The sequence below is a fragment of the Bufo bufo genome, chromosome 4 (genome assembly GCF_905171765.1).
Source record: "Bufo bufo chromosome 4, aBufBuf1.1, whole genome shotgun sequence".
In the NCBI taxonomy this organism is placed as follows: Eukaryota; Metazoa; Chordata; class Amphibia; order Anura; family Bufonidae; genus Bufo; species Bufo bufo.
The window spans coordinates 254,388,630-254,411,993 of record NC_053392.1 but is presented as its reverse complement, the minus strand read 5'-3'; the positions used below and the strand labels follow the sequence as shown (position 1 = coordinate 254,411,993).

The 23,364-nt window shown below is 44.9% G+C and overlaps 1 protein-coding gene across 1 annotated transcript in view; it reads left to right on the top strand.

The window, feature by feature from the left end:
• The first annotated feature begins 8,097 nt into the window (after window positions 1-8,097).
• EPHB3 (EPH receptor B3) overlaps window positions 8,098-23,364 on the top strand; it is a 38,809-nt gene continuing 23,542 nt past the window's right edge. The window contains exon 1 of the mRNA XM_040428529.1: window positions 8,098-8,488. Within this exon, the coding sequence (XP_040284463.1) occupies window positions 8,422-8,488 (67 nt within the window). The 5' untranslated portion in view covers window positions 8,098-8,421. The remainder of the gene's footprint in view (window positions 8,489-23,364) is intronic.

Genomic DNA, 23,364 nt, shown 5'->3' with positions numbered 1-23,364 from the left:
GTCATGTTGCATGGTCCAGTTCCGCTTCAGCTTTAATTTTCTAACTGATGGTCTCACATGTTCTTCAAGCACCTTCTGATACACAGTAGAATTCATCGTGGATTCTATGATGGTGAGCTGACCAGGTCCTGCTGCAGCAAAGCAGCCCCAAACCATGACACTTCCACCTCCATGCTTCACAGTTGGTATGAGGTTCTTTTCTTGGAATGCTGTGTTTGGTTTACGCCAAACATGTCCTCTGCTGTTGTGTCCAAATAATTCAATTTTGGACTCATCTGTCCAAAGAACATTATTCCAGAAGTCCTGGTCTTTGTCAACTTTATCGCTGGCAAATGTCAGTCTGGCCTCGATGTTTCTCTTGGAAAGCAAAGGTTTCCTCCTTGCACACCTCCCATGCAAGTTAAACTTGTACAGTCTCTTTCTGATTGTAGAGGCATGTACTTCTACATCAATAGTAGCCAGAGCCTGCTGTAGTTCTCGAGATGACACTTTAGGGTTTTTGGATACCTCTTTTAGCATCTTGCGGTCTGCTCTTGGGGTGAACTTGCTGGGGCGACCAGTCCTGGGCATGTTGGCAGTTGTTTTGAAAGCCCTCCACTTGTAGACTATCTTCCGGACAGTGGAATGGCTGATTTCAAAATCTTTTGAGATCTTTTTAAATCCCTTCCCAGACTCATAGGCTGCTACAATCTTTTTTCTGAAGTCCTCTGACAGCTCTTTTGCTCTCACCATGGTGCTCACTCTCACTTCAACAGTCAGGAGCACACCAAACTAAATGTCTGAGGTTTAAATACGGCAAGCCTCATTCAACATGCAGAGTAACGATCTACTAATTATGTGCACCTGGTGTGATATACCTGTGTGAGATCTGAGCCAATTTAAGAGGGAATACATGTGAGGGTGTCCTATCTTTTTCCTCAGTTAGAATAGGCATTTTTGTAGAATGACATTTACAGAAGATCTTGAAAAGACTTTTCTTCAGTTTTCTTTGTTTAGTTGGATTACTTTAATCTCTCTGTATTGTTGAAACGGAGATGAAATAACCATTTATTAAAAATGTTACAAAAAACCACATGCTTTCAAAGGGTGTCCTAATTTTTTCACATGACTGTACATCATGATATACTTTCCTGAAGCATACAGTTATGTTGAAGAAAGTATACCAATGTTTACCAGCCAAACATACAGTATTCCAAAAGGACAGTCTACGTCTGACCATTAGATTTCTATAGGCAAACTAGTTAGGAGCATTTCCTAGCCTTCACCTGAGCTCAGACATTGCGTGAACCTCCCCTCATCTCTGTTGCAAAGTTAGACCTCATGCACATAAACGTATCCATTTTGCAGTCTTGCTTTTTTTTTTGCAGACCCACTGCTTTCAGTTTGTCCGTGGGCCGCATTTTGCGGACGTAGGGGCACATTTATTAAGACCTGCCTTTTAGACGCCGGTCTTAATAAAGGCCCATTGCTGGCGGTGGATTGGCCGAAGTTATGTAGAGGTGCCAGTCTCTTCATAACTTCAGCGGCTCATACGCCAGTTCTAAATGTAAGATGTCAGCTTCCGAGCTGTCTTAAATTTAGACCATGTTCTACGCCTAAAACAGGCGTACAAAATGGTAAATGAGACGGGCCTGCCGGCCTGTCCCCTTCCCACCCACAATTTTGGACCTGGCGTGAGTGGGGAAAAGTTGCAGACAGCGGCACAACTGAGCATTGTGCCCCATCTGCGCCAGAAATACACCTAATCAAATTAGTAAATGACCCCTATAGTCTATCTTTGTCAGAACGGACTTACGGATGTGGAAATCACACGGATGATATGTGTGCTTTCTGCATCCGTTAGAATATGTCCTATACCTGTCCTCAAAGTGCAGACAGCGAACGCATTGAAGTCAATGGGTCCACAAAAAATGCGCAAGCAACAAGAACTGCATCCATATTTTGCGCATCTGCGGTTTGAGGATCTCAAAATAGATACGGTCGGGTGCATGAGGCCTTATAGCTCTATGGGCAAAGATACTCTTCTTGTACTAATGTCCATAAATACCCTCCAGTCGTGTCTTTGGACTGTCCTTTTTTTCTGGCAATACAATTACTGTGTTCCAGGAGGTGTCATTTGAAGAGACATCTACTGCTCTAATCTTCTGTCAAATTTGCCCATTGACCTGGAATCTTCAGCAAACAGTTACTGTTCTGAGGTTATCTGGCCTTCCGATACGCAAAATACATCACTCACGTGTTGGCAAGTAAAGATAACTGACCGGCACTTAACTGCTTGTGCACCATCATTTAACATCTTAACACCATATGTCTAGGAGGACAATGACATCCTATCATTCCTAGAGGGGTCACCTCTATGTCAAAAGTACTTATTAGAGTATCCCAGGAGAAGAAGGAAGCACTGTCACTGTAGCCCCAGGCCAGCAGATCACGCCTAAACTGGCTCCTGAGTCACTGCCGAGGGAGTCAGAACTAAATGGCAAAAAAACCTAAGACGTCATATTGGAGTGAAAATACAAAATCAAAATACTTCCAAAAAAAAAAAGTTTGTGCAACATTGGAAAGTCCAAGACATCCCTGTATATTATTTAACTTCCTTTGAAATTTGAAATCAGCTTGCAGTATGATTATACCTCTACATACTGCCAAATGTATATGAAATGATCTAATGACTCAGCGTGCAACTGCAAACTCTCCGGTTCAGAAGCATCTGGACGCTAGTGCTGTTCAGGGATTCTAATTAATTATCCAAAGCCTATGATACTGTTGGGAGCTGTGTGCTGTGCCTTCATTTCTACTCTCACAATATGATGTGTACATTATATATCGGGAGGGAGTGGAAACACTTTCCAAGTGCATCTAAGGGTACATTCACACGACCGTGTGTAATCCTTTCCGTTTTGCGGTCCGCAAATAACGGAACCGTGTGTCCGCATGTCCATTTGAGTTCCGTATGTCTTCTGTTTTTTGCGGTCCGCAAAAAATGGAAGGAGAAAAAAAAAGAATTATTGAGGCCTAGTTCACACAAACGTATGGCTTTTATAGTTTTTTGCGGTCCGTTTTTCATGGATCCGTTGTTCCGTTTCTGTTCCGTTTTTATGTTCCGTTTTTTCGTATGGCATATACAGTATACAGTAATTACATTGAAAAAATTGGGCTGGGCATAACATTTTCAATAGATGGTTCCGCAAAAACGGAACGGATACGGAAGACATACGGATGCATTTCCGTATGTGTTCCGTTTTTTTTGCGGACCCATTGACTTGAATAGAGCCACGGAACGTGATTTACGGGCAATAATAGGACATGTTCTATCTTTTAACAGAACGGAAAAACGGAAATACGGAATCGGAATGCATACGGAGTACATTCCGTTTTTTTTGCGGAACCATTGAAATAAATGGTTCCGTATACGAAACACAAAAAAAACGACCGTACAGTCACAAAAAAAATGTGATTCGTGTGAACTAGGCCTAAGGCCTTCAAAAATACAGAGACGGATCCGCAAAAAACGGTCGACATACGGAAACCATTCCGTATGTCATCCGCATTTTGCGGATCCATTGACTTGAATGGGGCTGCGGACCGATCTGTGCGGACAATAGTAGGACAAGCTTCATATTTTTGCGGACTAGAAATGCGGAAACACGGATGCGGACAACATACTGAACGTTCTCCGCACATTTTATTCACCCATAGAATTGAATTGATCCGCATCTATTCTGCAAAATGCGGAACGGATGTGGATAAAATGAGACGGTGGTGTGAATGTACCCTGTATCATTCTCTTCTTATGCAGACATTTATTTCATGTCACCCTATGTCACTTCTGCCCTGTTTTCTTCCATGTGCCGACTGTAGGATATTTACACATTCCCGGAGATAGCTGCCATGATGTCTGAAAGTCATGATACACATCAGGACCGTGTTATGTGGGATCGCTCCTCTGTAAATTTATCTCTGATGAATGTTGCAATTTACAATACATCAAAAAAGCTTACTTCCTGTCAAGAAAGCGTTTAATGCTTACAGATATGAGCGTCCATTCACTAGAAATTAGAGAAAAACAGAGATGATTCAGATTCAAAGGGGGAGATTTATCAAAAGACCGCAATTTGCATTGCCGGAAGAGGCGCCTAATTTATGGCGAGGCGTGCGCCTAAGGGAACGCAAAGTTACTGTGGCGAAAGTAAAAATGTCCAGGCGAGCCTCAGGGGACTAAAAGTTACCGGGGAGAAAGTTAAATAAAAAAAAAAAAAAAAAAAAAACATATATAAATTAAAATTAAAATTAATTTTACATATAAAAAAATATAAATAAATAAATGTAACAGGTATCGCCGTGTTCCAAAATGCCCGAACTATTAGAATATAAAAATATTTTTCCTTCACAGTAAATGCTGTAACAAATAAATTAATAAAAGTCCACGATTCGACGATTTATTCACCTTGTCGCGCCCAACACAAATATATTTTTCGTCCATGTCCATTCTGTTTTTGTTGTGGCCCGTATGCAGAACCATTTGTTTTATTGGGGCCACAAAAAAAAAAAAAATAAGAAATTACTACGTGTGCATTCTGTTTCCATTTCTCCATTCCGCCAAAAATAGAACATTTCCTATTCTTGTCCATTTTGCGGACATGGACAGGCATTGTTATAATGGATCCGCAAAAAAAAAATTGATGCAACACGGATCGCAAAATACATACGGTCGTGTGCACGGGCCCTAAAAGTGATCAAAAAGCCAAAATGGTAGCAATAAAAACTACAGTTTGGCCCGCAAAAAACAAGCCCTCACACAGCTCTGTAGATGGAAATATGAAAACGTTTTGGCTGTCAGAAAATGGCAATACAATGAAAACCTAGGCTACTTTCACACTGGCGTTTTGGTTTCCGTTTGGGAGATCCGTTCAGGGCTCTCACAAGCGGTCCAAAACTGATCAGTTTTGTCCTAATGCATTCTGAATGGATAAGGATCCGCTCAGAATGCATCAGTTTGCCTCCGTTCCGTCTCCATTCCGCTCTGGAGGCCGACACCAAAACGCTGCTTGCAGAGTTTTGGTGTCCATCTGACCAAACTGAGCCAAACGGATCCGACCTGACACACAATGTAAGTCAATGGGGACGGATCCGTTTTCACTGACACAATAGAAAACTGATCCGTCCCCCATTGACTTTCAATGGAGTTCATGACGGATCAGTTTTGGCTATGTTAAAGATAATACAAACGGATCCGTTCTGAACGGATGCATGCGGTTGTATTATCTGAACGGATCCGTTTGTGAGGATCCATGACGGATCCGCACCAAACGCGAGTGTGAAAGTAGCCTTAGATTTACTTAATTTTAAAGTACATTCTACATTTCTCTGGAGGTTCCACTGATTCCAAACACTGACCAACTCCTGACCAGTAAAAGTGGTCTAAGGCCTCTTGCACACGCACGTTGTGTACCCGTGGCCGTATTGCAGCCCGCATACGGCGGGTCCGCAATACACGGGCACCGGCCCATGTGCACTCCGCATCATGGATGTGGACCCATTCACTTGAATGGGTCCGCAATCACGGAGATGTGGAACGGAAGCACGGATCGGAACCCCACGGAAGCACTCCGTAGTGCTTCCGTGGTGTTTCTGTTCGTGCCTCCGCACCGCAAAAAAATAGAACTTGTTTTATTTTTTTGCAGTGCGGATGGATTACGGACCCATCCAAGTTGAATGGGTCTCGATCCGTCCCGGCCGCCGCACGGACATTGCCTGTGCATTGGGGACCACAAATTGCAATCCCCAATGCACGGAACGGATGCACAACGTTCGTGTGCAAGAGGCCTAAGGAAGAATACCAGGAGAACCCCACACATCTCCAAAGCATGGAACTCCAGGTAAGTACATTTTGGCAGCTTGAGAATCAAGCCTGACCCAGGTAAGAACTAAAGCCTCAGTCACACATCAGTGTTTGGTCAGTGATTTCCATCAGTGATTTTGAGCCAAAACCAGGTGCGGCTCTAAACACAGAACAGGAGCAGATCTTTCCCTTACACCTTATGTCTGTGGAGGCTCCAGTCCTGGATGGAAATCACTGACTTGTGAATGAGACTTTATTCACATCACATGTCAGTGTTTGGTCAGTGATTGACAGCTAATGCCTTATTCACACATCATTGATTTGGTCAGTGATTTCCTTCAGTGATTGTGAGCCAAAACCAGGACTGGAGCCTCCACCGGCATAAGGTATAAGGGAAAGATCTGCACCTGTTTTGGGCTCAAAATCACCGACTGAGAGAAAGCGTCCTTATGGGGGGCTCAGATGGGATAGTGCCCAGTACTACACACCTCACGAGGCCCTGCTCCCTGAATACCGCCCTGCATGGCCCAGTACTACACACCTCACCAGGCCCTGCTCCCTGAATACCGCACTGCATGGCCCAGTACTACACACCTCACGAGGCCCTGCTCCCTGAATACCGCGCTGCATGGCCCAGCACTACACACCTCACAAGGCCCTGCTCCCTGAATACCGCCCTGCATGGCCCAGTACTACACACCTCACCAGGCCCTGCTCCCTGAATACCGCACTGCATGGCCCAGTACTACACACCTCACGAGGCCCTGCTCCCTGAATACCGCCCTGCATGGCCCAGTACTACACACCTCACGAGGCCCTGCTCCCTGAATACCGCCCTGCATGGCCCAGTACTACACACCTCACGAGGCCCTGCTCCCTGAATACCGCCCTGCATGGCCCAGTACTACACACCTCACGAGGCCCTGCTCCCTGAATACCGCCCTGCATGGCCCAGTACTACACACCTCACGAGGCCCTGCTCCCTGAATACCGCCCTGCATGGCCCAGTACTACACACCTCACGAGGCCCTGCTCCCTGAATACCGCCCTGCATGGCCCAGTACTACACACCTCACGAGGCCCTGCTCCCTGAATACCGCCCTGCATGGCCCAGTACTACACACCTCACGAGGCCCTGCTCCCTGAATACCGCCTTGCATGGCCCAGTACTACACACCTCACGAGGCCCTGCTCCCTGAATACCGCCCTGCATGGCCCAGTACTACACACCTCACGAGGCCCTGCTCCCTGAATACCGCCTTGCATGGCCCAGTACTACACACCTCACGAGGCCCTGCTCCCTGAATACCGCCCTGCATGGCCCAGTACTACACACCTCACGAGGCCCTGCTCCCTGAATACCGCCTTGCATGGCCCAGTACTACACACCTCACGAGGCCCTGCTCCCTGAATACCGCCCTGCATGGCCCAGTACTACACACCTCACGAGGCCCTGTTCCCTGAATACCGCACTGCATGGCCCAGTACTACACACCTCACGAGGTCCTGCTCCCTGAATACCGCCCTGCATGGCCCAGTACTACACACCTCACGAGGCCCTGCTCCCTGAATACCGCCCTGCATGGCCCAGTACTACACACCTCATGAGGCCCTGCTCCCAGGTGGTCACATTCTGGCATCCTGTATGCACAGAAGGTTTACTCTCATACACACATTTGCACGCTGCAGTTTTTTTTTAGTTTTTTTCCATTGACGTAATTAGTTACATTCTTCCTTGGAAAGTAAACGAAATCTAATTGTAAGAAACGCATATAACTAAACTAGAGCGCCTTACATCATGACAGAACGTCTAAGAATGGAGTCAAAAGGAAATATGCTCCAGAAGTTGTAGTCAGACGAGCGCGATGATAGATTGCCTTTAATGATCCCCACACTTTTCATTATCCCTTTCCCATTTCCTGCTCTCCGTCCTTGATTTCTTCCTTTTACCTCTTACCTGCCATGGCGTGCGTGGCCACAAGGGGTCGCTGTCTGCAGCTGGACCTCTTTACTAAGTGACAATTTCCAATATGTCACCATAGCAACAGAGAGACCGGCCAATAGAAATAAGGGGCGGGGCGAAGGCGCATCACGGACCGCCCAAGTCAATTCATCTTTTTACTAAGTCACGCCCACCTCGCCCTGCTCCCCACGTGTGCTTCGTAGAGATGGGTGAAGCCGCTGCTGGTAGCAGACTAGCAATAGGAGAGGTGACTGCTGACAGGGCATGTGGGCGGAGCCAGCCGAGTGACTGACGCGCCCCCTCCCCCAGACTGAGCTGTGGCTGCAGTGCGGGATTCGCCAGTGTGAGGTCGGGAGTTACCCGAAGTACACCCGCGGGGGGGCCCACGAGACTGTAAACACCCGCGGGGGTCCAGAGTGGCACGAGTGTACCCCGGGGAAGCTATAGTTTTCGGCGTACGCCCGCAGAGAGGGGGAACAAAGAGAGCCGCGTACACCCGCGAGGATCTTGCTACACCCGTCTGGATATACCCGCTGGATACAGAGAGCGGTGACTCGGATGAGCGGCTGGTCTGCAGTCTTCTACTAGCGGGTGTCGTGTGTGCGGTCACCCAGACATGCTGGGGCTGGCGGGCTCCGTGCTGCTGCTGCTGCTGCTGGTGGCGGGTGTCGTCGGACTGGAAGGTGAGATGCGGGGACTGGACGCGTGACTGTGCTCGGCACACTACGTGCTCAGCCTTCCTAATACGGGACGTGGTGGTCCTGGCACACCTGTGGCTAGCACTACAAGTCCCAGCAGCCACAGGTTGGAGCACACTGCTTGCTCTCTGAAGGCAGGTCTAATTGGTTCCCAGTAATTATGGAACTGGTGGAATGAGTGATGGGGGAACCGGCAGAGTTAAAAGTTCCCCACCTTTGATCCTGTGAGTGTCTGCAGCTGCTGCTATCTCCAGATCTGTGCGGCCAATTTCTCTTTGTTCATGTGGAACTAGATCAGGGTTTTCAGATGTGAAGCTTCACCCCTGATTTGGGCCAAAATCAGCACAATGGCTGGACTAGCTCACTATGGCGCATGCAAAGCTCAGCGTTCTTACATTGATTGGGGGGGGGGGGGGGGGGTTTTGTGGTGGTCTCCAGACACCTTTATTTTAGGTGCTTATATAGCTCCGACCTATTCTGCAGCCCTTTCCAGACATTATCATCACTTGTGGAGCTCACAATCTAGATTCCCTATCGGTGTGTCTTTGGAGTGAGGGAGGAAACCCTGGCAAACATGGGGAGAACATACAAACTCCATGTAGATGTTGTCCTCGGTCAGGTTTGAACCTAGGACCCCATAAGGTTCAAGTGCGCTAGGGGTGGACACTTCCCCAAGAGACTGAGATCCTGACCATTGATGATCAGATCCAGATGTCTCCTAACATATGCAGTATTTGCCAAAGGGCTGACAAGGATGGTATTTCTTTTAGTAGTGGAATGTGTAGTAGAGGAGTGATACCATCAGGTAGATGGATGTTCCTGGCTATTATCTACTCCGCTTCTCCTCCAGTTGGGGTCATGCATTGTCTGGAAGGCGTTGAAGGCCTCCATTGGACGTGATTGATCAGTGTTTTCCTTCATTGCTTGTTAAAGTTAGATTTTCTTCTGGCCATTCCATCTTTTGTGTTGCTTTCTTGGCAGAAGCCTGGTCTTCAATCTTTCTTGTCTTATCCATTTGGATGCCTGATAAGAGCAGGGTGCGGTTAAAGTTAAGAAAACAGTTGGTGGCCATTTCCACTTGAGACACCTCTAGGGAATGCGAGGTGTGATGAAAGCCCATTATCTGCCCATTTGGATCGCTGCTTTGCATAAGCTGATAATTTTGGCTGTTAACTTAAATGAAGGAATAATTGGGTGTTTCCTCCTTTTGTATTGGTTACTGGACAATGTGTGTTAGGCTACATGCACATGAACGTTGTTTGTTTCTGTGTCCCTTCCGTTTTTGTTTTTTTTTTGCAGATAGGATGCGGACCCATTTATTTCAATGGGTCCACAAAAAACGCAGATAGCACACCGCGTGCTGTCAGCATCCGTATGTCCGTTCCGTGGCCCCGCAAAAAAAAAAAATAGAACGTCCTATTCTCGTCCGTTTTAGGCATTGTAGTGGATCCGCAAAAAAGAAGCCGGATGGCATACGGATCGTGTGCATGTAGCCTTAATATGAAGGTAGGGGCAGTGTACTGTCACCTCCTTCTATTCTTCACGGTCGTTAGAAGACCCCTGGGAGTTGTCCAGGTGAAGTGCCTGGTCATGTGACCTCGCATTCCTTTTTTTAAGGAGTCAGTTGACCTGTCATTCTCATCATTTACATTGTCCAAATCTGTTTTCTATGACGGAGAAGTGATGATTAGACGAGAGAAGGCTCTGCGGGGAACATGACAAAGCAGGTCCCTGTTGAAAGGACTGCCGCGGGTTGGATTTTTACTAAATGCTTTGTACTGAAATATTCTTCTTTGAATTTTTTTTTTTTTTTAGGCTTGGGTTGCTGGTCTTAATTCCCAGTTAGAGGTGGACCCAAAAATCAGTTTAAGACAGAAATCTGGTTCCCCATAAAGTTACATGACCGGCTCCTATACAGTCAAATCATTACTTTCTACAAGCCCCATGCCCATGTTATACCATATGCTGTGCGGTACATATAGGGAAGTCGGCCGGTCTGGTTTTACCCAGTTTAGCAGGAACTAGAGGGGAATTGGGTCAGCCCTTCAAAATGGCTGCCTTCACCGTGTTTTGGCAACAGGTACTAAACAATACAACTCAATAAATACAGAGGAAAGACAAAGGAGGAACAGATTCATTTGTGTCCGATATAATTACGGTAATCCTCCTGGCAATGTAACAGAGCACAGAATTCATCGACTTGTGTACCACGCCTCGCGCACTGCTAACTCCTTGGTGGGGATCATTCACACTTTGGGTTTCCTGCTTATAGAATAAATAAAAAAAATCCCAAAAATATGAAGATGGCTTTTTTAGTTTATGCACTTGTTTTATTGTTTTTACCAAATTTTTTTAAAAAAATTTAATTTACATTTTTTTAACAGTTAGGCTACATGGCGATCTTGGTTGCGGAACAGCTAGAGTGCCTAAGGATCGCAGTGCTAGCATAGAAATGAATGTGGTTTTACAGCGCAACGCTCACATGGCAAGACCCCAGAATCACAAAAGTTCCAGCACCATTGGATTTTTTATTTTTTTTGTGATTCTGCGGTTGCAGCAAAAAGTACGAGTTGCGCTGTGAACCCATTTATTTTTATGCCAGCATCCGAAGATCGCCGTGTAGTAAAACCCTAAGGGTTAATGAGCAATAAATCACAACCTTTTTAGCTATAGGGCTCATTCCCACAAGTCTGAGTGTAGAGAGGACGGCGCCTAGATTGAAGTCATGGGCCAATTCACCAGCAGGCCTTGCAGTATGCACCATTTGGGTCCACTCTTCCCGCAAGACCCAAACATTCTGGTGAATGGGTGCGTGAGAAAAATAGATGCATGTGGAGAACATCCCTGTGCGTCCGTTTTTTTTGGGTTTTTTTTTCCTCCGTGGACCAGTTGGAGCTCTGTTTTCTGAATGAGCCCTGTGTATTCATCATTCATGGAATTAATTGTAAAAACTGCTTTTTTTGCTTTCTGTCACATTCAGATGGTCATAAGGTGGCTGCGTTTTTGGATCTATCTAATGGCCTCGATACATGGACTTTACGTGGCTCAAGTGAACCAAACTTGGATCACCATTTAAGGTTTGGTCCAGGAGGAGTCTGTTTCGTGGCCGTAATAAGAACGCTACAAAATAGCCCCCTTACAGGCATCTGAATGAGACTGTATGGAGGCAGAAGGGGGGCACTGCAGAGCCCCCTAGTACTAGAAGGGCGCTGTATTATAGCGTGGAGTTTGTATAAATCTGTGATGTGGCTATGGGCATAAGGGATCATTATCAGTATAGCATTAGGGCTCACGCACACTAACGTATTTGTAGTCCGCATTTGATCAGAACTTTTTGCAGGTCGGATGTGACCCATTCACTTCAATTGCGCCGCAAAAGATGCAGACCGCACGCGGTGCGCAGTCCGCATCCACACATCCGTTCCATGCTGTCCACAAAATGATAGAACATGTCCTATTCTTGTCCGGTATCCGTGTTGAGCCCTTACAAGGGGGGGTTTCCATTGTATTTTCATAATTTTTGGGGTCTAAATGTGAAGAAAATCCACACCTAGAGCAAACACACCCTGTTGGAGATTAACTAAGCAAAGTGTAAAAATAGAGTACACCGCATGTGGCCAATTAGTTCCAACTCTGTTCATACCTCCCTTTGGCAGTTTGAAATAGGGGTGTGAAAATTTGGCAAATCTATCAATGAAGTACATGTTGGTGCATAATGACACATAACGAGTTGCACCAGTTTCGTCATATCACATTGCCATGTGCCTCGCTTTGATAAATCTGATGCAATTTGTGCCATTTCGCTGGCTCCTAAATACAGTCACTTTTGATAGATCTCCTACGGTGTGGTAATGGGAATTTAATTCTATTCGGATGCTGCATTTTCCCCCAGGAAGAAGAGAAAACCCACTCCTATTATATATGTCATTGTATGTCCCATTAGAACCCCTATAGGTGGCACACAGTAGAAGGTTGGAGGTGTACATCAGGAACAATCGCCCACCCCTTTCCCCATGAAGCTCCACTTCTTTTCACTAAGCTTTGGGCCAATTCTTAAACTGACTTTTGGGGCAGACCTATCAGTAAATCAGAGCCTTACTGGTGTGTCTCTATTTTTGCTTTAGCTGGTACATTAGAAATTCATCACCTCATAAGGGCGAGAAGTGCTAATCTCCCATAATTCAATGTGCCCACATATACTCTCGCCAGGGTTTGTTATGTCTGCCCTTCTAGGTCTGTTTGTGGACGAGGGAGGATAGAAACACAGGTGGGCGGTAGGTTTTTACGCCCCTTGATTCCTGTGTGTTCACCTCTCTATGGACAGTTTATTACTTTGGTGCGTTCTCCCACAGATGGCGGGGACGCTCCTTGTTGGGACGTTGACTCCTTCTGATGATGTTTCTGCACTACATGTGCCTTGGGGGATGTTTTCACATTCCTGCGGTGTTGGTTTGCATTGGTACTCGGGCTTTGCCCATTCGGTTGATGTTTTGGGAGCTGTTTAATGTTTTCTGTGTATTGTGGAAGACTTTTTTTTAGTAAAAGCATTCCATTTGCTTTTGGATTTTTTGTTACTGTATGAGTTATCGTACACATTCGTGTAAAATACAAGCCTCGCCTGCCTCCTTTTTCTGTTAACCATTTATTCTCAGGTTTAAGTTTATTGGAAAACCGGTTTGTAGCATTCCACTGTTTTTTGCTCGGCTGAAAATGTGCTCCAGGTATCCCACAATAGTCATTTAAGAGCTTTATTCACCACCTTAGGGCTCATTCACACGGCATAACCGTTTTTGCGGTCTACAAAGCACGCATACCGGCCGCGTGCCTTCTGCGTTTTGCGGAATAAAAACGTCCGGCCCATAATAGAACAGTCCTCTTGTGGTCCGTAATGCAGACAAGAATAGGACGTGTTCTATTTTTTGCTTGGTTGTGGAACGGACATGCGTGTGCTGTCCGCATCTTCTGCAGCTCCATTTTAGTGAACAGGTCTGCATCTCAGCCACACAAAATGCAGGTCGGATGCAAAAATAAGTTTGTGTACATGAGCCCTTAGGCCTCATGCACACGACTGTTCCGTTTTTTTTGCGGATCCGCGAAACACGGAAGCCGCCTGTGTGCCTTCTGCACAGGCGGCCCATTGTAGAAATGCCTATTTTTTTTTACAGGGCCACGGAACGGAGCAGCGGATGCAGACAGCACACGGAGTGCTGTCCGCATCTTTTGCGGCCCCGTTGAAGTGAATGGGTCCGCACCCAAGCTGCAAAAACTGCGGCTCGGATACGAACCAGAACAACGGTCGTGTGCATGAGGCCTTGCTCTTCGCTTTTTTTTTGTAGACTTTATGAAGGAGAACTTCTGGTATCCATCACCTGACATATAAAGATAACAGTAGATAACATTTTGAATTGGTGTGTGTCAGAAAAGTGCAATGATGATACCTTAAAAATGTGGATTCCTGATCCCCCCCCCCCCCCCCCCATGTATGGATTTTTCATGAGCCTTTATTAACCCTTCCATTTCCTGTGTACATAGGATCAATGTCAATGATACCTCTTGAAACCAGAAACCCATTGTGCATGTCTAGACTTACAGATGGTCCTGTGTGTTTGCTTTCGGGGCAGCTTGTACGGGCTGCCTTTCCTATGTTTTTACTGCATCGGCACCATGAAGTTTTGTGTGCTGATCACACCCTTTTTCTCTCTTCTGGTTTGGGCAGTTTGAGGTTTACCTCATTGGAATTTGTGAATAATCTGTTTTCTCAAATATAGAGCTAAACCACTTTAGTCCTAGGAGGAATGCTGGGTCAGATATGTGTGTTGTTTGCTTACTGTACTTTGTGATTATTCACCACCGGTCTGCTAACCATGTCATGTGTGTGTATGCACGTTGGTTCCTGAACTGTGCTTCTCCACCATTTGGTTTTACTTTATCTTGCTGTATTTGTATGGGGCATTGATTTGCATATAAAATATTGCGGGGCCAGGTGTTACACGTTAGTCAATTAGAATTTGTGAACTTAACATTCACCGTGGGGTAGCCATTGTCTGCGGGCGTTTTCTATCCATAGCATTTAGGCTCTGCAGTCGTTTTTACATGCGTCCATACTGATTTTATGCAGAAAGCTTGGTGTTTTAGGGCACCTAGTATAGGGTACATGGACCATATGACAACTATTAAACTCTACAACTTTATATTGTAACTTTATGTAATCTGAGTGAGTAAAAAAAAATTGGGGCGTGCCATGTTCTAGAGGTATTCAGAAGTATCGCATATTGCTGGTGTGAACTTTGTGCTACGGAATTCTACGTATTCTTGTGGATTTCGTATGAAAATGCGGGCGGATTGGCACTGATGCGTATAAGGCCTCTTTCACACGACCGTATGGCTTTTTCAGTGTTTTGCGGGCCATTTTTCTTCCGGATCCGTTGTTCCATTTTTTGTTTCGGTTCCGTTTTTCCGTATGGCATATACAGTAATTACATAGAAAAAATTGGGCTGGGCATAACATTTTCAATAGATGGTTCCAACAAAAACTGAACGGATACGGATGCATTTCCGTATGTGTTCCGTTTTTTTGGCGGGCCCATTGACTTGAATGGAGCCACGGAACGTGATTTACGTGCAATAATAGGACATGTTCTATCTTTAAACGGAAATACGGAATGCATACGGAGTACATTCCGTTTTTTTTTTTGCAGAACCATTGAAATGAATGGTTCCGTATACGCAATGCAAAAAACGGCCTGTAAACGGGGAAAAATAAACGGTCGTGTGAAAGAGGCCTAGGGGTGTGTTAACGTCTTTGTTGGGAGCTCCCTTAGGTATGAGCTGCACTATTTTGTCCTATCAAATGATGGAAACCCAATGGCCCCTAGTTATAGTCCAAGGGGTCCGTCATGCTCGGTTGTACAATGGAAATGATTAGCAGAGGTGTAGCGGCCATGTGAACAAGCCCTAAGCCCAATTAAAGGGGCTGATCCTTGTGCAGATCCACAACACCTTGAACTGCACTCCTACACCAGAAATCCCAAGGGTCAGTTTTGGATTTTTGCTGTGGATCTAGTAGTATTTGCAATATCCAAATTTGACACGTGAACATACTATTAGTGTAAGGCCTGATGCAAACGGCGGGTCGGCAATCCACGGCCACCGGCCGTGTGCATCACGGATGCGGACCTATTCACTCGAATAGGTTTGCAATTCCGTAGATGCAGAACAGTCATGGAACATCAGAAGCACTACAGAGTGCTTCCGTGGTGTTTCTATCTGTGGTTCCGCACCGCAAAAAAATGACATACCACGGACTCATTCAAGTTGAATGGGTCCGGCCCGCTGCACTGATGTTGCCCGTGCATTGGGGACGACAATTGCGGTCCCCAATGCACGGAACGGCCGTGTGCATGAAGCAGAGGCTGAACCTCTGATAAATTTAAAAAATAAATAAATGAAAGGCTTTCTATATTGTAATTAACCTAAAACTACCTGCATGGAATGACGAGTAGACCAAAAACTTAAATTCCCATGTATCAAATGCCCTTCCCATAGTATTTCAGAAAACCTGGCGTATTAGTGACCTTCTAACCGGATCCAGCCATTGGCAGCCGTTCTGTGTAATTTGTCATCATGGTATCATATTATCACGAGATGAATGGACGCAGCGCGAACCCGCGAGCACACAATGCAAGTGACCAGTGTGCAGGATGATACAGTGACAGGACAAACAGAGGTTTCTAGAGAAAGCGGACAATGCCAGCCACATTCTCTGCCTGAGCTCTAAAGCTTCTAGGCTACCTGCCCACGGGTGCGGGTTTTCAAACTGAATTTTTGTTGTGGATTTGCAAAGGTTAAAATCTGCAGAAACGTGCATAGCAGGTCAAATTCCACACGGAAAATATATGTAAAGTGTACATGAGATTTATCTAATCTCGGACACTACGCTGTGATTTTTGCACAGGCTTAAGCCTCATTCACACGTCTGTGTTCCACGGACGTGTGCTGTACATGTTCTCCACGGACCGCACACGTCCCCATTAATTTTAATGTGTGTATTCACACATCAGTTTTTTAGCACGGATGCATGCTCTATTTTGTCCGTGTTCATGGATCCATCACGCCCATTATAGTCTATGGGTCTGTGAAATCTGTGTTGCATCCGTGTTTCACAGATCATTAAGAAGAGATGCTTTGAAAATTATTTTTTAGCTGTTCAGTGTCAGTGAAACACGGATGCAACACGGACAGCAAAAAACGGACCCAACATGGATCCTTCACGGACAGCTTTACAGATGCATCACTGACCACCTGCTCACAGATTTGGACACGGGCGTGTGAATGAGGCTTTAGCGTACACCCACATGTGGCGTAATTTCGTCGGATTTGCTGTTATGGATTTGTGTGTGGCAAATTTGCAGCGTTTTTCAATATCTGCAGTGCGGATGAGATTTTAAAAATTTTAGCCACACGCTGGGGAAAAAAAAAAAAATCCAGAGCTTGAACTGACCTACGGTGCAGATTTCAAACCTGCGGCATGTTAATTTATGCTGTGAATTTCCACCTTTTGGAATCCACATATACCGTAACTCGGATGGCTTTTGCCACACAAATGCTGCATATTTTCGGCAGCAGAATTGCTCGCAGAAAATCCAGTGTGTACACTAGCAACGAAGTGGAGTTAAAACAAAAAAAAAACAATCTCATCCACATCTGCTGTGGATTTCACCCTTTGCAGTGCACATGGTGGACTCTGCGGAAGATCCACAGGCTGGAAACCGTAGCAAAAGCCGCAATGTGATGTGGATTTTGCTTTTGCGGATTATTGCTGTGAAATATACTATATGTAGATCCATATAGAAGGATTTCTTGTCCTTGGACGTGCTCCATGTAAACAAACAAAGGAGTGCCTGTAGTGTCTGGAGGATCTCGGCGTGTATTGCGAGGTGTCAGAACTTGGTGTTCTCGCTACTATAAACTTTATTTATTATTCCCAGAGAGCCCCTTTTGGATTAACATGGTCATCACTTTATGTCTGAATCGTTTGCAGAATCTTTAACCTGTCTTTCACTTTCCCCCCCAAAAAATTAAAATCGGCAACCTCTACCGCTTTTTATCCATTGGCACTTAACCATATGACAATGGTGTATTCATTTTCGTATCGCCTGCCTGTTGCATACGGTGTCACATGCACATGGCGTACCGTTTGAGTAGGTCTGCGCTCTTTGCCAGTCATAGACTGCTAGATGACATCGATCTTCTGTCCGTCATTCTGTGTCCTGGCCCTTTGCCCAGAATAATGTAACGACAATATGATACAACAAGTATCAAAGTTCGTCTTGGCACAATGCCCGGATGGTTGCCATGGCAACTCTATGCAGGATTTATAATGACCGATGTAACATAACTGCAAAAATTTGGGGAAAAAAAGAATTGCTACAGGCTGAATACATAAAACGTAAAGTTGCACCCACTGAACACCGTACAGGCTGTGTAATGTGGGACTGATTGCTTAGAAGTGGAAGCGTTTTAATTTACTTTACTTTTTTTTTTCTTTTTTGTTGAGCCATTGGGTTTATAGCCTTGATTGTTTTCAGACATCAAGTGGTCACAACTTTTTTTTTTTTACATCATTAAAAAAAGAATATTTGAGACAAACAATGCAAAATGTATTGGCCAATGCTGAAACCTTAATCTGTCCCCAAGTCTTAAATATCATTGGACTTCACAACCCTCCCCGAGCCGTTTTTGCATGGCAAAGGGCAGCTAATAAGTGATACATTTTCTAATATAGGCCTGGAAAAGCTTGTACATGTGTGCTTACACCTCCCCCTCAACAGGGGCCCTTTTCGAAGCTGAGCTGTCCTGTAGGGAGGGGGTTATCCCCAGGGACTGTCTGACGGAGGGGGTTGTGTTAGGATTAGCTTTCCCTGTTTTACACAGCAATCTGCACCAAATCCAGGCCTTTCTTTTTATTCTTTTTTTTTTTTTTTTTCCTCTTTTTAATGAGAAAAATGTGTCCAACTTGAAACTTAGCCAGGGTTAGAAATTACACCGAAACCTTATGTTGTAAAGAGAAATATTTCTCAGGGCAAAGTGTTTTGTGTATGTCTGTACATTGTATATAATAGCTCGATCTATATGGTGCCCACAACGTCTTTCATGTCTTGCCGATTTTTCTTTTCACGGCATACCTGTGCGTTAGGGGAGCATTATACCAGAATGACAATGAAAATATGACAAGCCTTTCTGGAAACTTGGGAATCGTTATTTTAAATTACTTAAAGGTTAGCAAGTAACCTCATGATAATAGTGAAGGAGCCAGAAAGACATTGGCTTTTGAAGAGACTTGACTTTTACACTTAATTTTTTTTTTTTTTTTACATTTTTGTTTTTATGGGTCACTGCCCTTATGGTTTCTTGATGCATTTCTAAGGAGCTCTGAAGTCTGGCGGTAATGCCCTGGTGACACCTGGTAAGGCTTGTGTGCAACTTGGCTTGTATGAAACTTGTAAAAAGTTGAGAAGTACGTAAAATCATAGTTCACAAAACCCACCGGATAAACCTAGTAGCGAAAGATCAGGCAGGAGAACACAAATCTACGCCGCAAGTGTATAGATCCAGCACACACAGAAAAAGAGAACAGTCTTGTCACGCACCAAAGACGCGGACAAACAGTCCCATAATACCGGATCTTGGCCACCACCTTAAAAAAATGTTGCTAACACGCCCAATTTGAAGCCTTCATAAGAGTGAAAGTGTGTATTGTGACAGCAGGGGCATAAAGGCAGAGGCTCGCTTCCGTCTGTATTGTAAAACCTTAGTGCTAAGGGGAGTGCACGGCCTCAAAATCGATGCGAGTCATAAAAATCACTTCCCACCACATTGTACCTAGGAAAACCAAGGTTTACTGCCTGGGAAAGAGCGAAAAAAGCTGTAGAATTAGCAGCAAGACCTGCCACAATACCAGAAATAAGATATGAGAACGTTCTTGGCTCCCCCTTCCCCCACCACCTCCTGTTCCGAACCAAACCCTTTGTAATCCTCTCATTGTAGTTTGGCAACACTTGTGTAATGTAATGCTAATAAAGAATCCTTGTGCAAAACTGTTCCAATACATTGGTGCTTTCTTCTCCCTGCCTTAGACTAGTTGTGGCTTCCCAGCGCCGCTGTGGTGCTCAACTTTATTAGATGCTTTGAGATGTTCGGCTTCTGTTGTCTGCCACACTGTTACTATTAGAGATGAGCAGCAAATTTCCGCTTATCAAATTCGTTCACACTACGTTTGGTGGTAAAAGGTGAATTGCGTTATGGATTCCATTACCACGGACCATAACGCAGTTCTATGACGGAATGTATAACGGAATGCCTTTAGAGGCATTCCATTATTCATTCCGTCATAGTAGAAGTCCACCTATTACCACCAAACGAAGTGTGAACGAATTTCAAAATATGAAATTCGCTCATCTCTAGTTACTATATGAGCGAAGTCATTTTTATATTCCATTCCTACAGTTGTGATGCTTTGGGTGTTACCCTAATACCTTGAATCACAAATACAAATGATCTATATTGGCATTTGCTGTGTGTTGAATATGGTTATTGGATATGAAATGTGTAAGGGAAAGTTGATGTGTATGTGTCGGAAACACTTTCATATTGAAAGTGAGTGTGTAGGTTTCTATCAGACATGAGATGTATAAATAATTCAGTGTGGAGATGGTTCTGTTACAACCTTTCTATTCCTTTTGCCTCCTCCTTCCTCAGATCTATTGAGTCGAAGCTTGAACTGCTGTATACAAAGCCTCTTCCGCGTTCAGAGCGGTTTTCGTGAACGATCTCAGTGGTGTCTACGCTGATGAGCATTGATGTGGTGTTTTGGATGGGTCTAGATGCCTCCAGAATGTTTACTGTTGTAGTATATGCTGCGGATCCAGTTTTGTTTTCCACCAGAAATCCTTGACCGAAATGTATCCAGTATTCTGGGGGTGATTTATCAAACTGATTCAAAGGAAAGCTGGCTTAGGCTACTTTCACACTTGCGACAGAGGATTTCGGCAGGCAGTTCCGTCGCCGGAACTGCCTGCCGGATCCGTCAAAACGTATGCAAACTGATGGCATTTGTCGGATGGATCAGGATCCTGATCCGTATGACAAATGCATTGAAATGCCGGATCCGTCTCTCCGGTGTCATCCGGAAAAAAACGGATCCGGCATTTATTTTTTTCACATTTTTAGCGGTCTGAGCTTGATCCGTTTTGCCGGAACACTCGGGGCCGGATCCAGCATTAATGCATTTCAATGGGAAAAAATGCTGCGGTATTATCGCCGTCCTGAAAAGTCAAAAAGACTGAACTGAAGACATCCTGAAGGGATTGCTCTCTATTCAGAATGCATTAGGATAAAACTGATCAGTTCTTTTCCAGTATAGAGCCCCTAGGACGGAACTCGATGCCGGAAAAGAATAACGCTAGTGTGAAAGTAGCCTTAGTTGCTGATTAGTTGCTATGAGCAACTAAGCCAGTTTTCCTTTGCATCAGTTTTGATAAATAACCCCCCAGTCTTTTGGTGCAAAAATAATTTACTCAGAATCTTTGGCTATGGCCAGCTTAATGGGGTTGTCTCATCTTAGACAATGGGAGCATATCGCTGGGATATGCCCCCGTTGTCTTATAGGTGTGGGACCTGCACCAATCTCCTAAACGGAGCCCTGCAAAGTGGCTGGAGGACTCCGGTCTGACCACCAAGTGCTCTCCCCATAGAAGTGAATGGGAGCGCATCGTGCTTCTATGGGCTCCACTATTTTTGGCGGGCGCATTGCGCCCACCACCACTTTCGGGGCTTCGTTCTCTATCTAGGTGCGGGTCCCAGTGGTGAGACCCGCACCTATCAGACAATGTGGGCATATTCTAGTGATATACCCACATTTTCTGATATGAGACAACCTTTTTAAGGAGGTAGTCTGCTTCCAGGCCCTCTCACAGGGGCAGATGATCATTGCCCCTTGTAGGAACACCCAGTAAAAGAGAAAACGGTTGTTTTCTGTTGGGCATGAAATGATGATTTTGTAATGTGTAAGTGGGGAAATACTACCGACAAACAATCTTTCAAAGCCCTCCTGATGATTGGCTAGTGAAAATGAATATATATGAGCGCCGATCAACTTCCTCCATCAGTCAGTGCTTCTTTTGGAAATTCATCTACCATGCACTTTATGCTGTAGAGCTTTGGGACCTGCTCCTTACCGATGCCGCAGGCAAAATAGATTTATTGTCTACATCCACTTGCAATAAAGACTGATCTGTGAAGGGAGTCTCTATAGAGTGACCCCCACCTCCACAATAAGACGGTGATCTGTTAAGTGGTAAAGTCTTGTCTTGGGGTCCCCTTCCTTGAATCCGTAAACGAGTGCCAATCGGCAATACAGAGTGTCCAATGCACCTTTTATCATTAGTATGCAAACAAACAATTCATCACCATACAGTTTTCATTTGTTGGCAGCCCATCCTCTACATATACGGGGTAATGTGTTGCCGACAAACACTTTTATTTAATACCACACAAAAAAGCTTGTTTGTTGAACAGGTTTACGTGGTGCAGTAATGGGGTAAACGGACGAACGTTCCTTCCCAATCCTTAAGAGTGGTTTATATTTGATTATTGGCAAGTATTGGATTGTTCATCTGATTGGTGGAAAATGTTTAGATCTAGATCTACCGTATGGGTGACGGGTTTAAAGCTGGTTACAAATTAATTTTAAATAACTGAACGGTGAAGTATGTATTGCTATTCTGCTCTGCCAAGTACTTCCCTTTAGTATTTCATTTACACTATAGCACTTTAAATGGGTTGTCTGAGGTTTTGATATTGATGGCCTACCCTCAGGATAAGTCATCAGTATCAGATTGGTGGACGTCTGACTCCTGGCACCCCCACCAATCAGCTGTTTGAAGAGGACTCTTCACTCCGGTTAGTGCCACGGCCTATTCCTAGGCCAGTGACATCACAACCTAGGTGCAGACCAGTACCATACAAGTGAATGGGGCTGAGCTACAATACCAAGCACAGCTGCTATCCAATAAATGGCACTGTGCTTGGTAAGCTGCGAGGAGGCGGTGACGCTCAACAGAGCACTGCGGCCTCTTCAAACAGCCGATCGGCTGGTGCCCCAAGTGTCGGACCCCCTGCTGTTCTGATATTGATGACCTATCAATATCAGGATCTTGGAAAAGCCATTTAATGTACAGATGGATCCAGACATATGGCATACATTTTGAAAAGTATTCTTTAAGGTCCATCTAAAATAAATAAATCACTATATACCAATGTAGGGATCAGCAACCTTCGGCACCCCAGCTGCTGTGAAACTACAACTCCCAGCATGTAAACATGCTTGGCTGTTCTACATCCCACAGAAGTCAGAAAAGCATTCTGGGAGTTGTAGTTTCTGAACAGCTGGAGTGCTGGGGGTTGCTGATCCCTGTATGAATGCATTTTTTGGCCAAAGCATGACATGAAGAGCCGCAAAACGTTTAATTCCCCTTTTTCTATTACAGCCGTGTACCTCTGCAGCATCTAGCAGAAAATACATACTTGCCATGCTTTGTCAGGAAGTAGTCTTTTAGATATTGTGATAAAGTGCCAGGGGTAGGCTAAGCTGTATTGCAGTCACTTTGGAATGAAGAATGGAAAATTATTTTGCCAGGTTCAATATTTCAAGGCTGTAAAATAAGATATTATTCAATGTGCTGAAGAAAAAAATAAAATAAAATGGCAAGCCAGTTTGATAGAGCAGATGACCTATTTTGCTGCCCACATTATTTCTAAATTGTGAATTTTTCTTAGCTGCTATGTAAGGCATGCATTTGTGC